This window comes from Ylistrum balloti, unplaced genomic scaffold (genome assembly GCF_031769215.1).
Source record: "Ylistrum balloti isolate Yb309-2 unplaced genomic scaffold, AGI_CSIRO_Ybal_v1 Utg369874, whole genome shotgun sequence".
NCBI classification, from domain to species: Eukaryota; Metazoa; Mollusca; class Bivalvia; order Pectinida; family Pectinidae; genus Ylistrum; species Ylistrum balloti.
This window is the reverse complement of record NW_026782015.1, coordinates 704,392-731,871: the sequence shown is the minus strand read 5'-3', so window position 1 is coordinate 731,871 and position 27,480 is coordinate 704,392. Positions and strand designations below refer to the sequence as shown.

Here is a 27,480-nt window from a genome sequence, read left to right as displayed (position 1 = left end):
TATATATAAATCAGTGATGATTGTGTGTGTTGTAACATTCCTGGTATATATAAATCAGTGATGATAAAGTGTGTGTGTTGTAACATTCCTGGTATATATAAATCAGTGATGATAAAGTGTGTGTGTTGTAACATTCCTGGTATATATAAATCAGTGATGATGTGTGTGTGTGTGTACATTCCTGGTATATATAAATCAGTGTGTGTGTGTGTGTGTGTTCCTGGTATATATACATTCCTGTGTGTGTTGTAACATATATATAAATCAGTGATGATAAAGTGTGTGTGTGTAACATTCCTGGTATATATAAATCAGTGATGATAAAGTGTGTGTGTTGTAACATTCCTGGTATATATAAATCAGTGATGATTGTGTGTGTTGTAACATTCCTGGTATATATAAATCAGTGATGATTGTGTGTGTTGTAACATTCCTGGTATATATAAATCAGTGTGTGTGATAAAGTGTGTGTGTAACATTCCTGCATGTGTGTGTGTGTGTACTAACTTACTGGGTTACAGTAATACAGTGTGTGTGTGTGTACTAACTTACTGGGTTACAGTAATACAGTGTGTGTGTACTAACTTACTGGGTTACAGTAATAAAGTGTGTGTGTGTGTGTACTAACTTACTGGGTTACAGTAATACAGTGTGTGTGTGTGTGTGTACTAACTTACTGGGTTACAGTAATACAGTGTGTGTGTACTAACTTACTGGGTTACAGTAATACAGTGTGTGTGTGTGTACTAACTTACTGGGTTACAGTAATACAGTGTGTGTGTACTAACTTACTGGGTTACAGTAATATGGTGTGTGTGTGTACTAACTTACTGGGTTACAGTAATATGGTGTGTGTGTGTGTACTAACTTACTGGGTTACAGTAATACAGTGTGTGTGTGTGTACTAACTTACTGGGTTACAGTAATAAAGTGTGTGTGTGTGTACTAACTTACTGGGTTACAGTAATACAGTGTGTGTGTGTGTGTGTGTGTGTGTGTGTGTACTAACTTACTGGGTTACAGTAATAAAGTGTGTGTGTGTGTACTAACTTACTGGGTTACAGTAATACAGTGTGTGTGTACTAACTTACTGGGTTACAGTAATACAGTGTGTGTGTGTGTACTAACTTACTGGGTTACAGTAATACAGTGTGTGTGTGTGTGTACTAACTTACTGGGTTACAGTAATACAGTGTGTGTGTACTAACTAACTGGGTTACAGTAATATGTGTGTGTGTACTAACTTACTGAGTAACAGTTACAGGATGTGTGTGTGTGTACTGTTACAGTTACAGTGTGTGTGTGTGTACTTACTACAGAGTTACAGTAATATGTGTGTGTGTACTTGCCTACAGGGTTACAGTTACAGGCTGTGTGTGTACTTACCTACAGAGTTACAGTTACAGGCTGTGTGTGTACTTACCTACAGAGTTATAGTTACAGGCTGTGTGTGTACTTGCCTACAGGGTTACAGTTACAGGCTGTGTGTGTACTTACCTACAGAGTTACAGTTACAGGCTGTGTGTGTACTTACCTACAGGGTTACAGTTACAGGATGTGTGTGTACTTACCTACTGTATAGAGTTACAGTTATAGAATGTGTGTGTACTTGCCTACAGAGTTACAGTTACAGGATATGTGTGTACTTACCTACAGAGCTACAGTTACAGGATATGTGTGTACTTACCTACAGGATTACAGCTACAGGGAGTACACATATTGTCCTCTGGACGTCGGTAATGGTTATCCTTACACCTTTCACACTTTGGTCCATCTGTGTTGTCGCGACAGTCAATACAATAGCCGCCATGTCCAGTCAGGGCAAACAAGTCAGGGTCAAAGTAACAACCATCAGCCTTGCCGTTACAGTCACATCCTGAATAGGTTTAAAAAGGTTTTTAATTTTTCAACACATAATATGATATAGAATTTCTATTTTTTTTTAAATCAACTCTTTTGTTGTAAATAACTGCTATGAATTATTCTTTTGAAATTTGTATCTATTTGACAAGTTTTCAAAGACATTATTTTTGTCTTTGATATAAAAAATATATTTTTTCACATTCAGAGATAGGACTAGAAAATATCTGTAAGACTATGACACTGAAAAAAATCACTTACCTTAGCTACACTCCAGTAAGCATGTATAGAACCACAAAACCACATTACCAAGTAATATATAAATGGATATATTGAAATTTGTGAGGTTTTTTAAAATGTAGACCGGAAATGTGTGTACGAAGAAAAAAAATTTCACTGGAAAACTCTTTTAAATATGCCATACTGAGACCAGGAGCAATCAGATTTGAGACTTTTGAACATTTAAAAAGAATGAATGAAGAAAGGGTACAACTAGGGATCACCAGAAACTACACAAGTATCAAATATAGCGATAGCAATGACTGTTTGTCAGCTGCAGTTTTTCCTCGATCGTACTCAGAAATGAAGAGGCAAAACATGTTTTTTACTATGGGGAATGAGCTATTAAATGGCTGTGTGAGGGGGGAAAGAGCTATTAAATGGCTGTGTGACAATCCATGGAGACCACTAAGCATATAAGAAGTCATTATCTGATACTAGTTGATACCTTCTATTGTATCATCACCACTAAAGGGATTCTCCAAATGGATATCACACATCTATCCTATACTTCAAGAATAGCCACTTAAGAGATGTATGGCAGATGCAGATCCATTTAGAGATGTATGGCAGATGTAGATCCATTTAGAGATGTATGGCAGATTTAGATCCATTTAGAGGTGTATGGCAGATTAAGATCCATTTAGAGATGTATGACAGATTTAGATCCATTTAGATATGTATGACAGATTAAGATCAACTTAGAGATGTATGGCAGATTTAGATCCATTTAGAGATGTATGGCAGATTTAGATCAACTTAGAGATGTATGGCAGATTTAGATCCATTTAGAGATGTATGGCAGATTAAGATCAATTTAGAGATGTATGACAGATTTAGATCCATTTAGAGATGTATGACAGATTAAGATCCATTTAGATGTATGGCAGATTAAGATCAACTTAGAGATGTATGACAGATTAAGATCAATTTAGAGATGTATGACAGATTTAGATCAACTTAGAGATGTATGACAGAACTACAGCCATTTAGAGATGTATGACAGATTTAGATCCATTTAGAGATGTATGACAGAACTACAGCCATTTAGAGATGTATGACAGATTAAGATCAACTTAGAGATGTATGACAGATTTAGATCCATTTAGAGATGTATGACAGATTAAGATCAACTTAGAGATGTATGACAGATTAAGATCAACTTAGAGATGTATGGCAGATTTAGATCCATTTAGAGATGTATGACAGAACTACAGCCATTTAGAGATGTATGACAGATTAAGATCAACTTAGAGATGTATGACAGATTAAGATCAATTTAGAGATGTATGACAGATTCAGATCCATTTAGAGATGTATGGCAGATGTAGATCCATTCAGAGATGTATGGCAGATTTAGATCCATTTAGAGATGTATGACAGAACTACAGCCATTTAGAGATGTATGACAGATTAAGATCAACTTAGAGATGTATGACAGATTTAGATCCATTTAGAGATGTATGACAGAACAAGATCCATTTAGAGATGTATGACAGAACTAGATCCATTTAGAGATGTATGACAGATTTAGATCCATTTAGAGATGTATGACAGATTAAGATCAACTTAGAGATGTATGACAGAACTACAGCCATTTAGAGATGTATGACAGATTTAGATCCATTTAGAGATGTATGACAGAACTAGATCCATTTAGAGATGTATGACAGAACTAGATCCATTTAGAGATGTATGACAGATTTAGATCCATTTAGAGATGTATGACAGATTAAGATCAACTTAGAGATGTATGGCAGATTTAGATCCATTTAGAGATGTATGACAGAACTACAGCCATTCATAGATGTATTTGTAACAGAACTACATTTTAAATGCTCCTTTTTTTCACTTAAGTATCCACTTTGTTGTACTTCTATATGCATTCTGCAGTTCTAACGATACAAAACCTGTGATATGGTTTACTAGGGACTTTTGGAGCAGGACAGTACTTTTATCATACAAATATGATATCATAAGTGAATGCCATGTTAGTAGTGTAAGTATACATTAACAATCAGTGATATACATTCTACCAAATTTTCTTATATCATTTTATAAAGCATTGAAAATCAATACAAGAAATTTCATAATCAAATCACTATCATTTATCATGACTATGAACAACTAAGAGTCAGTTTTTTACATTTATGTATTACAGCTTTGAAAGTTATTGATTCAGAAATGTGAGACACAACAGCAGATTAAAAAGATGAGGTGATCAAGATGAAGTCATCCTGTGTTTCGTGTGATAGAAATACTTACGAAGGCACTCATGTGCATTTCGTTCGGTGGCCCTTCCCCAAGGCCGATCATTGTGGGTAGGTAGACAACGCTCACAGTTCGGACCAGTGGTGTTATGCCGACACTCACAGATCAGCTGAATTTCTCCATCTACCTCCACCTTGTTACATGCACTGGCATGGCCATTACACTTACACCTACGACAATTAAAATACATTATTATACAAATTTACATAGCTATTACACTCACATCTGGTATGATTGACATATACCAATATACAGACTGTAGTTGCTGTTACACTTACATATATATACCAACCATCCCTACTTAAGAAGATGTCTGATTTTGGACCCTAAATTTTGCTTTTTTTTGCTGTAAGTGAATTTGCTAAACTATTCTAAGATCTAATAATTTTATTTGAATTAACAAGTGGAGGGTAAATGCACACAATTTATTTATGCCTTTATATTTGAGCACATAAAATCTTCCCCATGAAATTTTTTTAGAAATTGTCAAGTATGCACTTACATCTTACATGATTTACATATATTATAATACACACTACATCACCATTATAAACCAAAATCTGGGACAAGTCAGTAACATACATCTCAACCATATCATTAAATGTAAAACAGGATTTTTCTATCTTATATGATGTACAACTAAAGATGATAAAATTTCATAGATATCTTATAACAAAGTATCTATACCCCGGTAACACTACAAACAAACCTGGCACCAACAGCCAAGTCGGAGATGGCATAGAAATAGGATTTGAGGACCTGGGGATCACCAAACACTTCATCTCCGAATGTGTTCATCCGTGTCAATACAATCCTGATGTCTGTTGCAGTGACCCATTCCTACAATACAAAACAAATGAAACTATTAAACCCTATATTAAACCCTATAAAACCATTGAAAACTTCCACACAAAACGCATAAAAAACATTATCATCTGATGTTTGTCATGGTTACAATTACAATCAGTATTTCGGAATATAACAAATACTTTTTAATCTGCATGTTTACCAGGAAAAGAAACTTAACATGTTTTGAAATTCAGAAAACGTAAATGAGTATAAAAAAATATGTAATTTGTTTGTTTTGAAGTTGAAAATTTACTGTATTTTGTATCTTGACAGGGCTTTCGATCTACCAGATTTGGGGCCGAATATCGGCCCCATTCCCAAATGCAAAATAGTATCTTTTTTTTCCCAATTTAGACCCCAAGTTTTCCCAATTCTAAGGAAAACACTGCTATTTTCCCCAATTCTAAGGGCCCCAGGCCCCAGTCCCAAAATGGGGTGTGAGAACCATGCTTGAAACTCACTATTATACAGATATATGCTAAATAAATACCAAACACCCTCTCCTATTCAAACTAAAAAATCTATAAATAGACTAGCCCACTGGTCAATACCCTTGAATAACACCTAGGGATCTGGATCCCTCCTGCAACTTCCCAGGGGATCAAGCTGACACATCCTGTCAGAGATAATCAGGATTTTAATAGAAGCCACATGTAGCCTACAGCCATGCTTACTGGAGGTCAGCTCAAAGGTTAAAACCACTGCTCCTCCTTACTTGCTGCATAGAATGGCATATTGACCTTTGAGATGACCCTAACTATATTATATATTCATCTACATGTGCTCTGGCTTTCCAGGGCTGGGAAGAAAAGACAAGCCTTTTTTCCTTTGAACTGATGTAATACATTAGATAAGTGTACTAAAGACAAACTATAGAGAATAGAACTTTTTAACATTTACATTTAGTACCACATAAAAATGAACTACTATATCAACAATTGTGGGTATAAGACACCAAACAAAGTCATTTCTCTTGTATATTTATATATTTTCCGGGTTTTACAGCCACTATCATGGCTTTTCAGTGGACGAGTTCTAAATATAAAGTTTGTTAAGTCAGTCCAACTGGCTAGTATCTTTAATATAGGATGTTAAATATAGCGCTGAGTCAGGTTTTTTTACACTGGCAGTGAGTAGTAATGCAGCGAGGACTGCTGGTCACACACACTGTACCTCACTAGGAACACACATACTGTACCACTAAAATTCATTAATCTATGATCTATTAGGTCTATACCACTAGGTGGCTGAGGATGTGTATCTCATCCGTGGTTCTTTACCCGGCTGACAGGTTATTGTTACTGTCAATTCAGACAAGCAATCTAAAACATCTGACCGAGTGCTGATCATCAAGTTTTACAATAAGAATTTATAAACACTGTGTGTATGTACTTAATCAGGCAGAAAGACTTTAACAACTGCACAGTCACCTACCACAGGCTAAATCTATAGTCATCAACCCTACATTCAACCTGACATGGGTTCTCATAACTAAAGTAAAGAATTTGTCACATATGCCTCTTAAATCACAAACAGTAATTTTTGTCAAATTTTCTTATAATCTGCATGTCTCATTTGTCACCAACAATCAGCATGCTTTTGTCATATATTTTCAGTAATATGACTTATTGACAGCTGGGTGTAATTTTAAAATTTTGTATCTATGCCAAGTATTGTATGATGTAATCTTTGACAAAAGAGATTCTTTTTCTATCATAAAAGAATAATCTGTCTGCAGGAAATATATAAAAAAAAATAAAAATAATTACAGTGTGTAGTAATACTTTCCCAGTGACTGGACTACAAGTCTATGTGTACATGTGTTTTATATAAACATCACAATGAATTGGGACGTCCTCGGTGACAACAAGGGAGTCCTGTATTCCCACACAGAATGCCAGAGGTCTGCTGATAATGTCAAGTTCTGCACTCCACACTCATAAAATGTTACTCTCATGCAGACAAATGTCATCACAGAACAAACAGCCCTATACAGTACAACATGTACAAATATGTCCATTTTTATGAACTTTCACCACAAACAAAGCTTAGTTTTTATATCACATGTCCTTTTATCCTTTACCCTGTATTTTAGGTAATAACATGATCACAGATTCCCTGTACTTTACATAACAAAATGATGCTTGATTCCCATATTAGTGCATCTATGTCAATAGTACATGATGCAACATATGTAAACCCAACAATGAAATTGAAAGGGGGATGAATAGGAAGTGAGGGTGATGTGGATGGTGTTAGGGGTAGTGTACAGTTACAGGGTGGTGGTGTACAGTACAGAGTTTTGAGCAGTGTAGGGTACTGTATGTGGTGTACTGTCCTATGAATGGTGTACATCGGCCCATATACTATTGACACAGGGTTTAAATGGTGGAGAAGGGTAGTTGGTGTACGAGCATGGGGAGGTATGGATGTGTAGGGGCTTGGAGAGGGATGGGTGGTGTAGGAGAGTGGAAACGGACTGGTGGTGTAGAGAATAGAAAGGGACAGGGGAGTAGGGGGAACAGGGGTGTAGGGGGCATAGAAAGGGATGGCTATGTAGGAGCTCAGAGAGCGATGATTGTGTAGGGCCTGGAGACTGACTGGTGGTATAGGAGCATGGAGAGGGACATGTGTGTAGGGGCTTGGAGAGGGATGGTTGTGTAGGGACATGGAGAGGGATGGCTGTATAGGGGCATGAAGAGGGATGACTGCGTAGGGGCATGAAGAGGGATGGCTGTGTAGAGGCATAGAGGGATGGCTGTACAGGGGCATGAAGGATAGAAAAAGATTGGTAGTGTAAGGGTACAGAGAGAGCTAAGGGTGGTTTACAGAATGAGAGTAGGTACCAACATCATCACGTTAATTAAAGTAAACAAAGTCTGAGGATCACCTGTTCAATTATTTAAATAGCATCAAAATATCTATTTCAGTTATTTTGTTTTTAACTTTTTTTGGTGGGGAGGGGGGTTCAATTGTGATTCTAAAGCAGGTTTAGGTATTGAGTCGAGAAACTAGAACTTCTGAACAAGAAGTTCTACACTCTATCAATTAGACAAGTCTTTTGCTGGGGCTTTGATCTTGGAATGCTAAAGTGTTGTCCTTACATCAGGTACAGCTGTAATCAGATGTTACTTATGTACCAGTGTAGAGATCCCTGATACTCCTGTAGACAGACCAGCCACAACAACAACACTACATGTCTGTCACAACCCGTCTCATCAAACATACACTAACACAATAACTTTCTCACACTTCTCCCATGTGTTACAGTCAGAATGCCTGACTACACACACACACAGAACTGGAATCAGCAACAAAATACCGCCATTTTACAGAAAACAATTTAATGGTGTCACTTTTGATATTTCATTCCTGCCAAACATCTCCTAACAACAGTTGTAGCTTCATCCTCAGTCTGGCACCAATAACAATGTTCACTAAAGGCAGGCTGACTGGGACATTATTTACAAAAACACTGTTTAAATAATTCTCTGTTCATTAATTTGAAGCAAAATTCAACAATAAACATAACAATAAGTATACAGGACTACCAAGCTATATTATAAATTACAAATATCAAATGGTATTTACTATGAAGTAATCAAATTTTTTTTTTTTTTTAATAAATTGTTCAATCTTCATGTTGTGCCTCTTGTGCAAGCTGTAAGAGCTATTTAAGTGATCGTAATCGGCTCGCATATGATATGCTTTATCTGATCTTTTCATAAAAAACTGTTTCAATGGTTGATGTCATGCTGTGTTAAACCAGTATATTTTTATTATTATACACTCAGGTTATAAGTGTCAACTTAGTGTACCCACAGATGTTAGTTAGCCCATCATTTGTTCCCCGTTAACTTCCCAACAGTGAAATGGTCAGTGAAGTGAGGTCAACAGGTTCTCCCTAGTACCAGGTCTGCTTTATATCTAAGGCATGTCAAGTCCCACTTCAACCCTCCTTAACAGCTCATTCTGGGGTGAGAATATGTGTATACAAACAAAAGAAACTTGTGGTAACCACAAATACCATAGAAGGTCTGTATTTACCACAGAGAGTCCTGTTCCACACTCAAGTAACAGACAGTGTACCAGCTGACTGTTGGTACCAAAGCCCTCTGTGGTCAATCAACAGGAAGCTGGACAAATGGCTAACACAAAGTTAAGAATATATATATAGTTAAACTGTGAATGGAACATCAATAGACTGCTGTATCAGCTGTACTGTGCAGACTCCCCATGGAGACTGACAGACTCCAGGCTCCCACACTCCATCTACAACCATCTATCTTAGCCTATATTTTGGGTCACTAAGATTCTTTAAATATATTTCACAATACAGGAAGTGACCTAACTTTGTCTATGTTGTTTCCCATTTTCATTTCAGGTGATGGCACATATCCAGTCATCCATACAGGAATTATTATATAATTACAGTACTGTATCAGTGTTTAGTTTGTATAGTCATATAGGTGTCATCATGTGTACACCACTAGTCCACACTGCACTAAACATAGGCTTATCCCAAGACATATTAAACATAGATAGTGATATTAACTATAGGTAACTGTAAAAGGACAGCCAGGTAAAATATTTGGGAAAATGTTATGTTTTGTCATTCTTACTAATTCATTACACAAAGAAAGCAGATTAATAAAAAAAATAGAAAATCACAAAATACCATAACAATTTTTGTCTACACACTGGCTTCAAAGCATCCACACAAGGGATCTATATCACATTTGTGATATCAGTTTGTTTTTTCTGACATTTCTATCTCTTAAATGATACCATATCAGTATACACACAACAATGTAGATAGATGTCAATCGGAGCTTTGTGTGCATCTAATGATAAAATTGTTTGTGCTGACTAAACTTACAGTTCTACTGGTGAATCATGTCCTTTTAAACCCTGCTTAGTAGGAAATTAATCAAAAGACATAATTCACTCCATATTCTTATCAGCAATAATAAATCCACCATGAAATTAAATGTCAAGACTGTTTCTGCCTCATAATAATGTCAAAACAATACTTTCGTATTTCTAAGTGAAAATGGATAATAAAACTGCAATCGGATAATTACTGAGTATGGCAACAAATTTTCTTTAATTTTCTACCTAATTTTCTATACACTTCAATACCTTCCCCCTCCTTTCCCCCAAATGCCACACAACTAACTTCTCTTGGCCAATCTGTCTTAACTGATATACTTTTCATTAAGAGTCTATAGCTCTCTGTGGTATTGCTCTGGAACTTGAGGCTTATTACGAGCATAACAGAAACTTTTTAAAAAGCTAAAGAAAAACAAGAGAACATGAACCAAATATCCATATCAATTACCTGCAACTTTGGACTTTCTTCAAACTCAAAGGCACCTGGCCTGCCCTCTAGGGTACTGAAGGGGACACTGGCCCTGGTGAGTGGTGAGATGTCACTGTAATAATCAGTACAGATGGCCTGGTCCTCATTGTCATAGGTAATCACAGCCCTTCGAGGTAAGTTGTATGTACTGTAGCAAGATGCACTGTAAAATTGGTATGGAGTCCACTCGCTTTCCTTGGAGGTACGCTTGTAAATAGCAAAACTTTCTGGACGAGGGGAGTGGAAACGCAGTCTCACATAGGTAATGTCATAGGCTTTTTCTGTAAAAAGGGTATAAAATAAAACAAAGATTAATTAATGAAATATACAAATGGCAAGCTAAAGAAAGAATACCACTAAATATCACATACCATTTGTGAGGAGATAACAGTTGACATTTTTTGTCCCACTTTTTAACCCTGAAGTGAACTTTCTGAAATGCCAAACTGACTTGTTTCATACCTAAATTGTCTGAAGACAAAGAGATTTGCAATTTGTTTTGTTTTTCCAGTAAGCTCAGTGATTTTTTTTCTGAATTTCATGGCAATGTCTTTTCTACTCTTGAATGTGTTCAATTAATATTTTCCCTGCAGAAACTTTCCATAATGAATTGCTGACCCAGAGGATTGGTGATTCCTCTGTATGTAGCACTATTAAATCTCATTGTCCCAGTAATATACAAAGTACAATGACAGAATTTTATCATTTTTCCCATGAGTGTCATGTTGTTTTGTTTTATATTGATATGACAATTTGGAATTTATACTGACAAGAATTTTAGAAACTCTCTTACCAGTAATATAATCCCAAAATATATGATCATGTTCTGAGGCCAAAGGCCAAAAAATGGCTTATACACATTGTATCAAACTTTCCATTTTAATACTTCTTTTTTGTCTTCTTTATTGAGACTACTATTTCCACCTTGTTTCAGAGCTATTGTCACACCTTTTTAAGATAAATTTTTCCATCTTTTTAAGGCTATACTTTTTCTGTAATTTTTAGGGCTACTTTATCTGTCTTCAATTAAACAGTTTTAAAGGTGGGCCCATGATTTATGACGCAATCATGATATTATATGATACTGTGCCAATTTGTAAAACTGTGATACTACATCAACCTTGACATACCAGACACAACAAGCCTATACAATACACAATAGTACACATTGGCAGTGTTCCATACTCCTGCTAACAGTAAGTACATTACTTTAGAACTCCTGATGATGACTTATAAGGCTTAAAACAGAGATCAAGTCTTGTAATTTTAATATCCATCCTCTTCCCTTAAACTTGCAAATCATCTCTACATATATACAGTGAAACCTCACCTAACGACCACTAATTACGACCACCACGCTATTACGGGCACTTTTTTTCAGTTCCGTTTTTTCCACTATATATCTTTGTATTGGTCGCTTTAGTATTACTACCACCCCGCTATTCCGTATTACGACCACTTATTAACGATAATTGACCTCACAATTACGACCACGGTCTGACCAGTGATTAAAGTTTACCTGGTGGGCAGTGAACCACGACATGTGTGTCATTCACGACCATTGTTTTCGTCACGGGTTACCGACCCTGTCACCAGGTGGCGTTAAACGAAGTAAACATCATTATCGGATTGACTTGGCCTACCTGTCCGAAACCGCGTGCTAGACACGTTTTAATAGCGATCTGTTGTTTGTTAATTATATTTTGATAGATCGGTAGGTATGCTGTTAAACACCTTAGAAGCCCTGCATACCCAAAAGTGAATTATGTAATTGTTTTGGCCGATATTCCTTGGCTTCCACACACACACGTTGTCGAGGGTTTTTAACTGTTTTTGTAGCAATGTTACACTCTCAATATCGTTTGAACAATAAAAAAGCGTGTATGTGTTCCAATTTTTTTACGGCACATTTTCTCTGTCACAAAACTCCGATGAACTTAATCAAGCAATGACGAAACCACGGAAACGAAACGAGCTATCGCGATCGGTAAAAAGGACGTATGAAAGAGGAGGCTGTTAAGATCTGTAGCTCTTCGCAATATTGTGCACTGGACTCCTTTTTTTTTAAGTGTTGTACTGAGTGGTACACTGATAAAGATAATGTGTTTGCGAATTTAAGTGAAAAATGAAGCGTTGAAAGACTTTATAGTGACTTCATTAAAGTTGTTACAAATACTGAGTAAATGTGTTTGTAAATTTATGTGAAATAGTTGCAAAATTAACATTAAATTCCAATTGAACTTAAAATGGATTGTTTACTTCCTTTTATTCAATGTTTACAATAGTAAATATACATGTATATTATGATATAAACTAAGGAAATACATAATTATTCTTCTGTCAATTCAGCAATTTTGTCTTTTTTACATGCATTTCATAAAATTCAACATTTTAGTTTATTATTATTAGTTATTATTGTTGAATAATATACATGTACATTACTTAATGATATATATACTCTTTATTTTAAACAGAGTTATGGTTCTTTGTGGTCAATCTGATCCACCTCACTATTAAGACCACTTTTGTCCAGTCCCCAAAGTGGTCTTAATAGCGAGGTTTCACTGTAACTGAAAATAATACACTACAAGAACATTTTACTTGACAATTGTACACATCATAAAGGTTTTATCAGCCGCCATTAAATTTTTCTTGGTTTGCTGTAACCTGACCAAATGGTGTTCAATGTAGGTAGACAGGAGAGGTCCTAATTATTTTTTTTCTTAAGATCTTTTTACTGTGAATGAATGCATATGTTATGGCTCTCACAGAGTCTAAAACACTCAGAATTATTTCTGAAACTTATCCTTCAGACGCTTACTTGTTTGTAAATATAAATAATATAATATATTATAATATAAGTGTTCATGAAAAAATAATGGTGAGAAATATCATTACCGGACAAGAAAGAAGTTTCCATACAGACAGTGGAATGGTGATAGAGATGTGGATGTTTTATTACATGCACATATCTGAGAAATTGTGAAACACATCAGGCAGACCTTGGAATAAAACCTAAGCTTGGTTGGAGCAGGATGAAGGCATTACCTTAACCCACAAATTATTTTAAGCAAACTATGTATGAGCCTGTCGTAGCTGGCACATTCAATTCAATTTAAAAGCAAACCTTTTTACCGTCAAAATGTATTAACTTTCAGATCCAACTTTTATTGTGGAGTGAATGCCAATATGTCAAAGATTGTCTGTCTGTATCTTCATATGCCCAATCACTGTCTTTTGTGTACAAATCCTATGGAATACTAATACAATATGCTGAATGTTTTGTAAATGTAAATTCCTTTATGCTAAATTTGAAAGGCTTCATCTCTAACTTAAAACTCATTTAGCATTTTGTGTAAAGCATTTAACATGTCGTACCTGCTTTTCATAGATTGCCTTTTTTGCCACAAATTTACTGACAATGAAATTGTGAGCTTCTCATTTAGAATATATGGAGTGTATTTATTGAAACTGATTAAATTCAGAAAGCGGTTTGGTAACATTCAGGAATACTTTCGATAAATTATTGAAATACCAAAAAATATTCATTTTCACATGTTGTTAATTTCCATGGAGATCCTTGTTGAATTGGATAGATCTATTTAAAACATATTTCTGCAATTCAGCACTGATTCATGCTTGCTTCCATCAACTGGCTGTATTTCCTATTGTCTAATTCACCAACGATGCTTTTAATTAGTCACTTACAAAAGTGTAGATGAAAGTTTTCATCCTTTGAACAATTACCCTGTTTTTTTTCTGCAGTTCACTATATATGTCCTAAAGCATTGTAAAATCTATATTTGAAATGAGAAAACAAATGTCCAATTCCTGTGGAATAATTGTGCAATGTTATTATGTATTGTATTTTAGTGTTGCTATTTATGGACTAAGACAGGAACAGGTTATCAGTTCAGTCACATTGCATTATACAGGGCCCTTTACAAGGTAACTCAAATCTGCTACTAAAACCCTGGAACTCACAAAGGTGCTTGAATTACTCATTCTTTCAGTACCATTCAAGCATTTCTGGTATGTTCTTTTCAAATCTGCAAAACACCTTCTTGAAAGAATCATGCGAAAGAATCAACATTTTGTTTTTAAAATAAAGAGGATTTTAACTTTCAGTTTGCAATAAAGAAAATTTGAGTCAGCACAATTTTTCTGTGTCAGATGGGTTACGTCAAACAAACTACATTTTATTTACTTTGGCCTCGTAACAAAAACTCTGTATAGATACATAATTATTCTATGATAACTACATGTGCCAATATAGAAATCCTGACTCGAAGTCTGGGGGTGGGCTTATTACAGGACAAGGGATTATTAATAAAAATATCTAATACAGGACTAGGAAACTTGGATGAATGGGCAACACAGTGGATATTAATATACCTGTACATGTTTTTGTAGATCTACTTCAAAATTTCTCTTTCCACTGACATTGTGCATGTAAATTACCCTATGTAAAAATTCAATTAAAATATGATAATTGTTTTCTACATTGATTTTCAAATCATATGTAGAACTCATTTCACATTTGATCTCGAACATTCCATATACCCGAAGATCATTCGAACCAGAGCCGATTGACTATCAACTTACTGACAATGTACCAGTACCACTGGCTGTCAAACCAAAACACACATGTACATATTAAGATAATGCAATACACCACACCTGTACATCTGGTATGATCATATGATATAACACACCTGCCAATGTGGCTGTAAGTATGGACAGATTGCATGATATACAAGTCCTGTAAATGTGACTGTAGGTATGGATAGGTAACATGATATACCGGAATTGTGTTTGTAAGATATATCTGGAAAAACATTCTGAAATCCATGTTACTGTATACATTAAATCTTTACTTTAATGTACAGTTGAAACTCATCTCCAATTTTTTTTCTTTGATATCTTGATAGTTGGGATGACTCAAATTTTATTTAGTCGAAGTTTCGGTTGGGTCAAAGCAATTTTTCAGTTCCTTCAAATAGAAAGCAAGGGAGAAATAATTTGTTGTCCCTAAATTTATTTTTGTCAAAACATCGGCACCTCTACTGAAGAAATCAGCCAATAATTACACAAAGTAGACAGTCATCCGTGTGTAACACATGGCTAATTACGGCATATCGGTCCATCGTACACACAACACTTGGTCTCTGGCAATTAATTACCAGTTTAATTATCCAATTAAAGAATGGTTTCTTAATTAGTGTCACCATCCTTTAGCAGTAACTTACCTGTACGTTAAAAAGTAGCGTTTACACAAAACATGAAAACATTTAGCTTGGTTTTGTGCATCATCAAGAACGATAAAAACGAAACCATCAAACCAGTACAAACTTTTTGATGAAATCTGATTCAATAATTCTGAGAGAAACTAATTTTTGAGCTTGTTTACTAAAGGACTGTGATCAGGTACTTTGTCAGATTTATTGTTTGGACAATGAAGCGCTGAAAGTATTTTTCAATGATTGAGTCTATATCTGTGCATGATTTTTAAGTCTAGTGTTTGTACAAATGTTTTCTATAACAGGTAAAAACTTTCTATTGCAGCGTATTTCATATGCTTATTTATTTGTAATAACGTCATAATGATATGATCTGTAGCTTTATACATCATTTCTTGTAGCGTATCAAAAGCAAATTCTAATTTTGTTTTATTGTCATTCCGTAAAATATGTATATGTGTTGGTCAGTAAGGGTATTGTACACATGTGTAAGATAAAACAACAGATGCATTTGATTGGAGTTGTTATTACATATTACATGTTTTGTTGTTTGGATGAATAAACAATAACAGGAGAAAGTAGAATCAATTTTATTTGTTTATTTACTGCCATTTCAAAAAACAGATTAAACTATGCTGCTTGCATGCTATCGTAGCCCTACTTCGTTCAATCGTAATCAACGTCAGGAAACTGATATCGTCAACCTTATCTATACACTTTGTTTGAGTCGAACTCAAGTCGAAATATTTTCCACAGTCCCTTGAATTTCCAGGTAGCAAGTTTTGACTGTACCTACATGTACATGAAGTATCAGTACTATATATCCCATTTGACTACTGGTAGATTGGTCCTAATTATCTCTGAAGTGACCACACCTTCTCCAAAAACAGACATAATGCTCATGTACCTCCACATAGTCAGCAGCTGTATAACCATCAGTGTGTTAGGGAGTATTTACATAGAGATAGGGGAATCAGGATGTCTGTCAGTACCTTCTCATAACCAGGAGATATAGTATACAGTGGCAGACTAGCACTTCTGGACTGGTCATATCACAACACACTATATAGCTTGTCTGTATCCTGGGTCATTGCCTGCAGTGCTAGGCCAAAAAAATTTCAACTTTGTCGTTAATTAATTTTCCATCTGGAAGTTGAACTTTTCTAATTAACTCCACAAGTACCTAAGGTAAGATTTCTGGATAAGGTATCTACTTCACTATCAACTGCAGTACATGTTGTTCTTTTGGTTTAAGGGCAAAAAGTCTTAATTTATTTTCAACTACTTTTCCTTTCTTTTTTTTATCATTTAACAGTAGCATAGATTTAAAATTAATCTAAAAACACAAAAAAAACTTTCATTTGTTATAACTAGTCAGGTTATCCTTTACTGATGAATTGACTTAACAGGGATCTATTTTCACCTATAAACAAAACCAATCCGCACACCACTCACTACAAAATTCAGAACATAATGAGTTTAAACCTGAAGAATCGGCTGACATACCACAATCACACGATCATACCTGGCGACACATCACCTGATCCCACTAAATGGGGCCAGGACGTCTCGCCTGTATGAACACACCTGTTTTATTTCACTAATTATACAGGTGATGTAATCATTTAACATAATCCTCAGATTTACCTGCAACAATTAATGATAAATAATTTACCAATCTTTTATTCTACCACATCATAAAAAGTTTGTTGTAAGTACAACTCCTTCTATATATTTATGTGGTTGTAAGAGGATACCAGTGTATACAATTTCATATTTCATATCAAGGTAGAATAGGATATATAACATTTCATGGTCAGGTGTCAAACAGGTAACACCCCATCCCCATTGATCAACTACGGTATGAAGCAATGGACACATATACTTGTAGGATATTTCAATCTGGTCATCATCCCCATGGTACCCAATTTTATCAAATATATCCTACAGTTCCTCTTTATGTTGTACCTTTCACTTCCATTCATACAGTAAACATATAGTACAGGTATCACTTTAGAAGTTAGAGGCCATGAAGATCCAAGCTGCTTTGTCGGTATACATCCTGGTACACTACAGATGACCAGTTCTGATTTGGTTATGTACAGTAAACCCACCAATGACATTAAGGTTGGATGGAGCCTTCTGCATCAGTAAATCTATTGTAATACATTCTGTAGACAGACATTGAAGACAGATCACTGTCCTGTCCAACTGGACAAAACAACATGTAGAGTAGATCAAGAGAGTTGTATCAGTCTGGACACTTGCTCTAAGTTGTTACAATTAGTGTCAAACATGCATTACAGTCAATGTACTTGACCGGTCTGTCCATCATCACTGTAGTGAAACTGGCATTACCATCAAGGGTATAAATAGTGAGCATGAATGACCAACAAGTCTAGTCTACTGGCATACATGTGTTCTGTGGTAGACTGATGCAGGCACACAACAGAGGATGTGTGGGAGAGAAATCGCCTGATATTCCTGTCATTTACATGTCTGAGTGGGCATATTACTGCAATATCTACAATAAACCTCTTACACATGACACCTGTTATATCCAGAAATTAGGTCAATCTGTTATACCATTATGTATATATTACCACATGCCAATCAGGACATTTCTGATGACTAAAGAGCTATAAATCACCATTTTTACACCAACTGACATGACAAACTGAGCTACCATCAATGAATATTTATCCCCCAGAATTTACTTTATGTCTGTATCTGTATAGGACTTAAATTATCAATCTACACGTTTAACAAGCCTAGGTTTATACTCCAAACCACACCCAAAGTTGCACTGACCAGTGTTGACCTACTGTACATATAACTGCGGTCTCAGTATATGAGGTCAGCACTGTGTTTAATATCAATAAAGAGTTGAGAAATAAATCTCACCTACATTTGATCAGAACTGGTACGGTTATACAGTCAGGTGTGTAGGACCTGGTGATCTGAGCTGGTAATCACAGGTACCCCTACTACTTCTACAGTTGATGACCTGGTGATGACAGAGCTGGTACCCTTACAGTCAGGGGTGTATGACTTGGTGATGACAGAGCTGGTACCCTTACACTCAGGGGTGTATGACCTGGTAACCCTATAGTCAAGGTTGTATGACCTGATGATGACAGAGCTGGTACCCTTACAGTCAGGGGTGTATGATCTGGTACCCCTATAGTCAAGGGTGTATGACCTAGTGATGACAGAGTTGGTACCCCTACAGTCTGATGTGTATGACCTGGTAACCATATCTGGTACCCCTACAGTCAGTGTGTACCCGGTATGATCTGGTTATGACAGAGATATTACTCTTATAGTCAGGGGTGTATGACTTGGTGATAGAAAGCTGGTATGTACCCCTAATCTCAGAGGTGTATGGCCTGGTGATGACAGTGCTTGTATTTCTACTGTTCGGGTGTATGACCTTGTGAGTAAAGTTGGTACCACTAATGGTGTCAGTTGTGTATGGTGACCAATCATGATTAGTTGACCTGATTATACATGGCCATGGAATCACATCACTCTGTCTCGTCTTCAATAGACATGTCTACAGATGTTGACAAAATATACTCTCTTTACCTAGCAGACTTCTAAACACCAGTCTGCAAGTGTTAATTATTAATTAGTCTATTCATTAATTTAAACAGATACTTGATGTTGTTTGAACACATGTAAAGCCTACTTACTATTGTTTAGGTTTTTATTAAAAATAACTGATCGCAGTCAGGTTACCATGTATATATACATCAGATATAGTGAATACATGTATAAGAACTGTTTTGTAAAACAAGACTACCAGTAGAAGTGTTTAAATTCACCGTGTTTATAATAATAACAACAATACCTAGATTTCTTCTATTGTTAGGGTAAAGTTATAATGATACACACAAGAGACCTCCCAGATGACTATCAGTGCTTTACTAGAGGGCTGACCCACATTTCAATGGTCCTTTCAATGAAAGTCTTGTGTTACAGCATTCACCAAAAAATTTCTCATCGATTAAAAGAAACTTTTAAGCTACCAGTTTCAGGTTAAAATCTAACCCAGAGGTTTCAAATGAACAATGTATTATCTTTCTGTATTACATATCTACAAATTACAAACTATCTAATGTATATGAAAAAAATCAATTTCAACATCAAGTCCTACTGACAATATCCAATCTAGGAGTCTTCATTAACTTTCTGATATATGTTAATTTTATCATTAACAACTGTATTTTTGGTCTGGACTTGTTTTCCTTTTTCTGCATGATGCTTTTGTATTAAAACCAAGACAAATATTACTAACACCTGTCACAACATTTATGGGAAAATTGGCATCAACTCAGTCCCATTTAGGTGGCAATAAGAACTACACCAGATTCACAGATTCTAAACATGAAATTGAGTATGTTATGGCTTAGACATAAAATGAAGGGTGTTAACTCTGTTTACAAGGGATGGCACCAGTGGTTCACAAAAAAGGGTTCAGGGTCACCAAAGACGCTAAACCAGCTTAACATTTATCATAAAATCAGTGAATTGATCATATTAAGAGTTTGTTACATTGAAATTCTGAAACTGACAAACTTACAGTTCAAACTAGAAAAGAAATGTAAAAACATATTTCAATAACTGCATGATATATCTCTGATAATCTAATGTATGCTGTGTTATTTTGTGTAATATTCATGAAATATTGACCTTAGATATAAAGATGTGTTCTAATGTTAGAATACACCAAAAAAAGTGAAGGTTGATTTATCCAGCATCTTAAGACTAAGAGGGACAGGATGAAGAAAATCATGTGTAGAGGCCGTAATGGGTACACACACCTGTTCTATTATATATAATTGTACCTAACCAACCCCTTCATGCCTTCTGGCTTGACAGCACACAGATGGCCCTAGTAATTGTAAACATTCACCTAATTATGGCATAAATTTGAGCTGTCTCTCAAGTTCTCAACTTAAGTCAAAATCTACACCCTTCTTCTCCAATTCCTAACACCTTGAAGCCTCTAATCGAGTGGAAAGATCTTAAAGATATGAGTTATCTACAAAATCCTACAATCTCTATGAAATTTAGTCCATAACACTGTATAGCTCTTACATTTAATCTTTCTTACAAAAATATAATAATGATACACTCATGTCACGTTCTCCAAATTATGGTTCAAAGATTTAGACAAAGAAAATTTACAGATTACCATCTTCTTGTTATTAAAGGTATATATCTTGGACAACGTTGAAAAATGGAAGTCAGTTTAAATACTCAAGAAGTTTGGGAGAAGAAGAGTTAAAATGAAGTTTAACATAAATCCAAGACTAATTCAAAATTACCTTCAATATAGAAAAGACAAAATTATTATGTATGTATCCATTATGTATTTTTTTTTGTGCCAATATTTAGAAACCATAGCATATGCTGTACAGACAAACAACCAAATTGATAAATTTGTGTTTTTAACTTTTTAAGCTTTAGGATGTAATGAGCAGATTTTGAAAACTAGAACCTTGTCATGTCAATGAACCAAAATCTATAGCTTTCCTTACACAGTATATTTGGACAAGTACAAGACCACACTCAGAGTCTGACAAAATCTATCACAATCTGACAAATGGTTATTTAAAAGAAAAATGACAGGTGGTAAATGTTAAGATGAAAATGCTCATTCATTTCATGAAAATCATTGATCACATGAAAAAGTTTCATGGACAATATCTTGTGTGAGAAAGAAAAAAAAACTATGTTATTCTAAATTTTTAGCAATGTCAGAGAGTCAATGATTTGTGAAGGATTTTTATAATGGTTTTAAAACTTGGATAAGATATGTGTTGAGAAAGATATATCTGAAACTTTTTTTCTAAAATGTTGCAGTCACATTTCATCCACTAGTTCAACCAATCATGAACATTAGAATATGAATTAATACAACTGTAAACACTGAAGCATTGCAGTATTCTATGGAGTTTTAGCTTGCTAACTCTACAGACTCCTGATCCCTGGCGGGGGTTTACAGTGCTCTACAGATAAAACTAATCCAGGACTAGCAAAGATTGCCAGAGAGATAGTATTGTCAAAATAAATAGCAGACTTCATACACGGGATTTTGTCAGAATAAAGGGGAAATGGGGATCAAGGTCTGGTTACATTACTAGGCAGGTGATGTAGTATGAACAGACTTTCGTACGAAGTTTAAATGAATACTTACTGAGGTCCAGGGTTAGATTGACTTGGTTAGGGTACTGCATGCCTTGTAACATAGTCTCTGATTGCCACCATGTCCAATTCTGGTCGTTGCTGAAGTCAGTCATGAAGTGGGGAGGATGCCGAAGATTTGGGACCGCATCGTTACATGTATGGCATGATTTCCTCACCCGAGTAGCACCCGTTTGTAGACAGTATTCTATGGGCCTGGTGACACCACACGTATTGGTAGCTTCCACATCTAAATTGTAAGCAGCATTTACAAACACTGGCATACATCGTTGTGGCTTTCCATTGGCATCGTAACAATCACGGCTGCCTGCGGCTACATTTTCACGTTCTATCTGGTCTAAATCTAGTCCTTCGTCTCCTAAAGCGACATGGGTCATAATCCCAACACATAAAACAATCAGTACGGGTCTCACCATCGCGCCCATGGTACACACTGAGCCACAACTCCGCGAACTTGCCGAGAGCGTTTTCACAGCTCGAGCCCTGTCCGCCATCACTCACACAACTTCGCAAAGTTTACTGTGCATTATGGGTAAAAAGTTTTACCCGGGAATTATGAATAATTTAGACAACGCTAGGCTTAGTAGACTCAGTGTTTGGCAAACCACACTGTTCTCCATTTTCAGAGGCATTTCACTGAATGTTTTTGAAGTCTAGATCTAGATTTGATTGTATTGGTATTCATTGTAATATGTGAAAAAATAAATTCTTGTGTGTTTTTGTATTTTTTTGTGGTTTTTTTTCTCATAATCTTCTTAATAACATTTCAGATGTTAGACCTAACTAGGCCAACATCAATATTATGTCCTCGGTTATATAGTAACAAGTGGTGAAATAGCAAGTTAATTAATCAATTAATTAATTTACATATTTATTTATTTCATTTCTTTCTTTCTTCCTGCTATAATATATATTCTGACAATAAATAATGCGTATAAATTGTTTGTCAGTGTCACATAGGCCTATTTTTTGTAGTATATCATATATGTTCATGAATATGTTTACTATGAATATTTTTTAACCTGCAACTGGCGCTGTCATTGTCGGAAAACACCCGCCAAAATATAATTTGGCTGTATACGGCAGAAAGACAGAGGTGGCGCGTCATAAGCACGTCACTTTTGTCGGCCTTCTTCGCCCTCGCAAAAATAGGCCCTACAGTTTATATCTAAGACACTGATCATATATTCTTTATTCATATCTTTCAACTTGTCGGAATATAATTGCCACATATATTTGTGCTGTATTAGACAATAACAGAAAAAAAGCTGCATGTTAGCACGTGCAATTAATTGGATATAATTACTCTCTGACTTATTTAAATATTACATTTAGAAATTTAAACAACTCAGCTTTAAGCGCGCAGTTTTATTTGCTGTAGTAAGCAAATTTATCTTCGAAAACTCATAAGATTTAATTTTTTTATATCACTTGAAGTGTGGGACTATATTTCCACGTGCGTCCCATAGCTGTTGTAGGTATTGTTACCCATTACTGATAGCAATACTTGTTATGACTCGTTGTTGAAAGAGTAAGATAAAAAAAATTACAGAAATAGGCTGGGTTTCTCTGTTAGTCTCGAAACAATCGATTGATTACCTTAGTATAACTTCATACAGAAACAGTCTGTAAGTAATACATATGGTAAATCAGGATGAACCTATAGTGAATAAAATTAAAAAGCCTAGAGTGAATAAAACTTACTGAAAAGTGAACGAAATGGTAAAACGTTTAATTTTGACATAAGACTGAGTAAAGTGTCAATGAAATAGACTAGCGAATAATACTCTACGTAATAGATGAAATAAGGTAAGTTAAAACTATACGATGGACGAATGTTTGACTGATATAGGAGTTATCTCCCTTCGACCGTAAATCATAGAATTTCATCTGGCATTAAAAGATGTCTGTAACGTCATCGACCATATCAACCGGTTTAGATTCAAAACAATCTCTGATCGATGTGTTCTGATTTTTTTTTTTAATTTCGTGTTCTGATCTCTACATTCGATCGATGGGACTCTTTATTACATCTTATATATTTCATTTCGTGTTTTAAAGGGATATAACGGTAAAAACCTTAATTTTGTTAGTAATTGTTCTTGTATACAATTCCATATACGTTTCTATACTATCCCGATTTTCGAAGTCGATTTCCAATGTCTAGTTTGACTACTTCTTTAGTTTGGGAAACCGAACCGAAAACGAGGCGGTCCATTTTGTAAACACGTGATGGCGGGTATAAATGACAGTAACAGTAATGACATAGTAAGTAAAATCCCGTTTTCCAGCGAAGGATTTTGTTGTGGGTGTTATTTGATAGCTCTGAGTCAATTTGGAATTACGGAATAAGTTATATCAATCGCTAACATGGTCGCAACCGATTTAGGCGTGAAGCCATTTTTCAAGCGACAATGTATTGTGCGTATGGGTTATCATGACGACAGAAATTAATATCCAGACAATATATCGTTATGTGCACATTTCAACTCTTATTGTTCATAAGGCGATACACTTTATGGTGATGACTATTAAACAGGTGTCATTTCGTGGTAAAGGCAAGTCGATCGCGATGCCAGAAATGTTTCTGAACTCCTGGTAACGATAAGTGTGACGTTTCGATAACTACAGTGTCACTTTATCAGAAAAAAAAAACTTATGTGAAACGTTTTTGCACTGAGATATATAGTATCCGAGGTAGTAATAAAATTACATTTTTTGCGAGTGTTGTATAATCGTGTGTTCACTTAGGTGGGAAATAGTGCGACGAGATTTGAAAACAATGAAGTGGAAACAGGTCGAAGTGGTTGGTTTAAATACGCACATTAACTGGTGTTAACACACTAGTCGATTCGACTCTTTTTAAAACTTTGTCATAGATGCGCGAGAGTCAACAGAGAACAACAAAGGAAAAGTAGAAGATGAAAAGATAAGTATTCGTTCCCCACCTAAAAGGATCATCAGAGACCAATTGGTGATCCTCAGTGTCCCGTCACAGATCATCAGAGTCCCATCACAGATCCTCAGAGTCCCGTCACAGATAATCCGACTGCCATTACAAATCCTTATAGTCCCATCACAGATCCTCAGTGTCCCGTCACAGATCCTCAGAGTCCCATCACAGATCCTCAGAGTCCCGTCACAGATCCTCAGTGTCCCGTCACAGATAATCCGACTGCCATTACAAATCCTTATAGTCCCATCACAGATCTTCAGAGTCCAATCACAGATCCTCAGAGTCCCGTCACAGATCCTCAGAGTCCCGTCACAGATAATCCGACTGCCATTACAAATCCTTATAGTCCCATCACAGATCTTCAGAGTCCAATCACAGATCCTCAGTGTCCCGTCACAGATCCTCAGTGTCCCATCACAGATCCTCAGAGTCCCGTCACAGATAATCCGACTGCCATTACAAATCCTTATAGTCCCATCACAGATCTTCAGAGTCCAATCAAATGTCCACATATTCCCATCATAGATACTCAGTGTCCAATCACATATACGCAGAGTCCCATCACAGATTCTCATAGTTTCATCACAATCATATACTCAATAACTGATCTTCAGCATCATCATTCAAGCCTTTTAATGACGTCAACGATAAAACCATGCTTTCGCTGAAAACAATAATATTATTATTTAATTGATGTTGTCTTGGCAGATTTCATAAGGATGAAGTCTTCCCATTTTGCCATTTTATATCTGGTTCTACTGTCCGGAGTCTTCCCAAGTCAAGGTGAGTGTGATATGTGTCCTCTCTAGTCATGGTGGGTGTGATATGTGTCCTCTCTAGTCATGGTGGGTGTGATATGTGTCCTCTCTAGTCATGGTGGGTGTGATATGTGTCCTCTCTAGTCATGGTGAGTGCATATGTGTCCTCTCTAGTCATGGTGAGTGTGATATGTGTCCTCTCTAGTCATTGTGAGCGTGATATGTGTCCTCTGTAGTCATGGCTAGTGTGATATGTGTCTTCTCTAGTCATGGTGGGTGTGATATATGTCCTCTCTAGTCATGGTGAGTGTGACATATAGCCTCTCTAGTCATGGTGAGTGTGATATGTGTCCTCTCTAGTCATTGTGAGTGTGATATGTGTCCTCTGTAGTCATGGGTGGTTTGATATGTGTCCTCTCTAGTCATGGTGAGTGTGATATATGTCCTCTCTAGTCATTGTGAGTGTGAAATGTGTCCTCTCTAGTCATTGTGAGTGTGGTATCTGTCCTCTGTAATCATGGTGAGTGTGATATGTGTCCTCTCTAGTCATGGTGAGTGTGATATGTGTCCTCTCTAGTCATGGTGAGTGTGATATGTGTCCTCCCTAGTCATGGTGAGTGTGATATGTGTCCTCTCTAGTCATAATGAGTGTGATATGTGTCCTCTCTAGTCATGGTGAGTGTGATATGTGTCCTCTCTAGTCATGATGGGTGTAATATGTGTCCTCTCTAGTCATGATGGGTGTGATATGTGTCCTCTCTAGTCATGGTGAGTGTGATATGCGTCCTCTCTAGTCAAGATGGATGTGAAATGTGTCCTCTCTAGTCATGGTGAGTGTGATATGTGTCCTCTCTAGTCATGGTGGGTGTGATATGTGTCCTCTCTAGTCATGATGGGTGTGATATGTGTCCTCTCTAGTCATGGTGAGTGTGATATGTGTCCTCCCTAGTCATGGTGAGTGTGATATGTGTCCTCTCTAGTCATGGTGGGTGTGATATGTGTCCTCTCTAGTCATGGTGGGTGTGATATGTGTCCTCTCTAGTCATGGTGGGTGTGATATGTGTCCTCTCTAGTCATGGTGGGTGTGATATGTGTCCTCTCTAGTCATGGTGGGTGTGATATGTGTCCTCTCTAGTCATGGTGGGTGTGATATGTGTCCTCTCTAGTCATGGTGGGTGTAATATGTGTCCTCTCTAGTCATGATGGGTGTGATATGTGTCCTCCCTAGTCATGGTGAGTGTGATATGTGTCCTCCCTAGTCATGGTGAGTGTGATATGTATCCTCCCTAGTCATGGTGAGTGTGATATGTGTCCTCCCTAGTCATGGTGAGTGTGATATGTGTCCTCTCTAGTCATGGTGGGTGTGATATGTGTCCTCTCTAGTCATGATGGGTGTGATATGTGTCCTCTCTAGTCATGGTGAGTGTGATATGTGTCCTCTCTAGTCATGGTGGGTGTAATATGTGTCCTCTCTAGTCATGATGGGTGTGATATGTGTCCTCCCTAGTCATGGTGAGTGTGATATGTGTCCTCCCTAGTCATGGTGGGTGTGATATGTGTCCTCCCTAGTCATGGTGAGTGTGATATGTGTCCTCTCTAGTCATGGTCATACGTTTGTTATTGCTTACAAATGTACTTTAAAATATACATTCTTGTTTATTGATGGTGTGTAAACTGCATTTTAACAGATCT

At 36.3% G+C, this 27,480-nt stretch overlaps 2 protein-coding genes across 2 annotated transcripts in view; both read right to left on the bottom strand.

The window, feature by feature from the left end:
- LOC132546104 (laminin subunit gamma-1-like) overlaps nucleotides 1-22,561 on the bottom strand; it is a 48,124-nt gene extending 25,563 nt beyond the window's left edge. The window contains exons 1-5 of the mRNA XM_060209799.1: nucleotides 22,067-22,561; nucleotides 10,601-10,902; nucleotides 5,120-5,250; nucleotides 4,405-4,580; nucleotides 1,688-1,876 (exon numbers count right to left, since the gene is read on the bottom strand). Coding sequence (XP_060065782.1) covers nucleotides 1,688-1,876; nucleotides 4,405-4,580; nucleotides 5,120-5,250; nucleotides 10,601-10,902; nucleotides 22,067-22,499 — 1,231 coding nt within the window. The 5' untranslated portion in view covers nucleotides 22,500-22,561. The remainder of the gene's footprint in view (nucleotides 1-1,687; nucleotides 1,877-4,404; nucleotides 4,581-5,119; nucleotides 5,251-10,600; nucleotides 10,903-22,066) is intronic.
- Nucleotides 22,562-24,936: 2,375 nt separating this feature from the next.
- On the bottom strand, nucleotides 24,937-25,605 carry LOC132546073 (probable DNA repair protein RAD50). The gene has a single exon (XM_060209769.1). The coding sequence runs from the start codon at nucleotides 25,603-25,605 to the stop codon at nucleotides 24,937-24,939; it is 669 nt and encodes a 222-aa protein (XP_060065752.1).
- Between the last annotated feature and the right edge of the window lie 1,875 nt (nucleotides 25,606-27,480).

Coding starts and splice junctions, on each gene's coding strand:
- LOC132546073 (XM_060209769.1), bottom strand. CDS start 25,605: ATGAGAATCTGTGATGGGACTCTGCGTATATGTGATTGGACACTGAGT.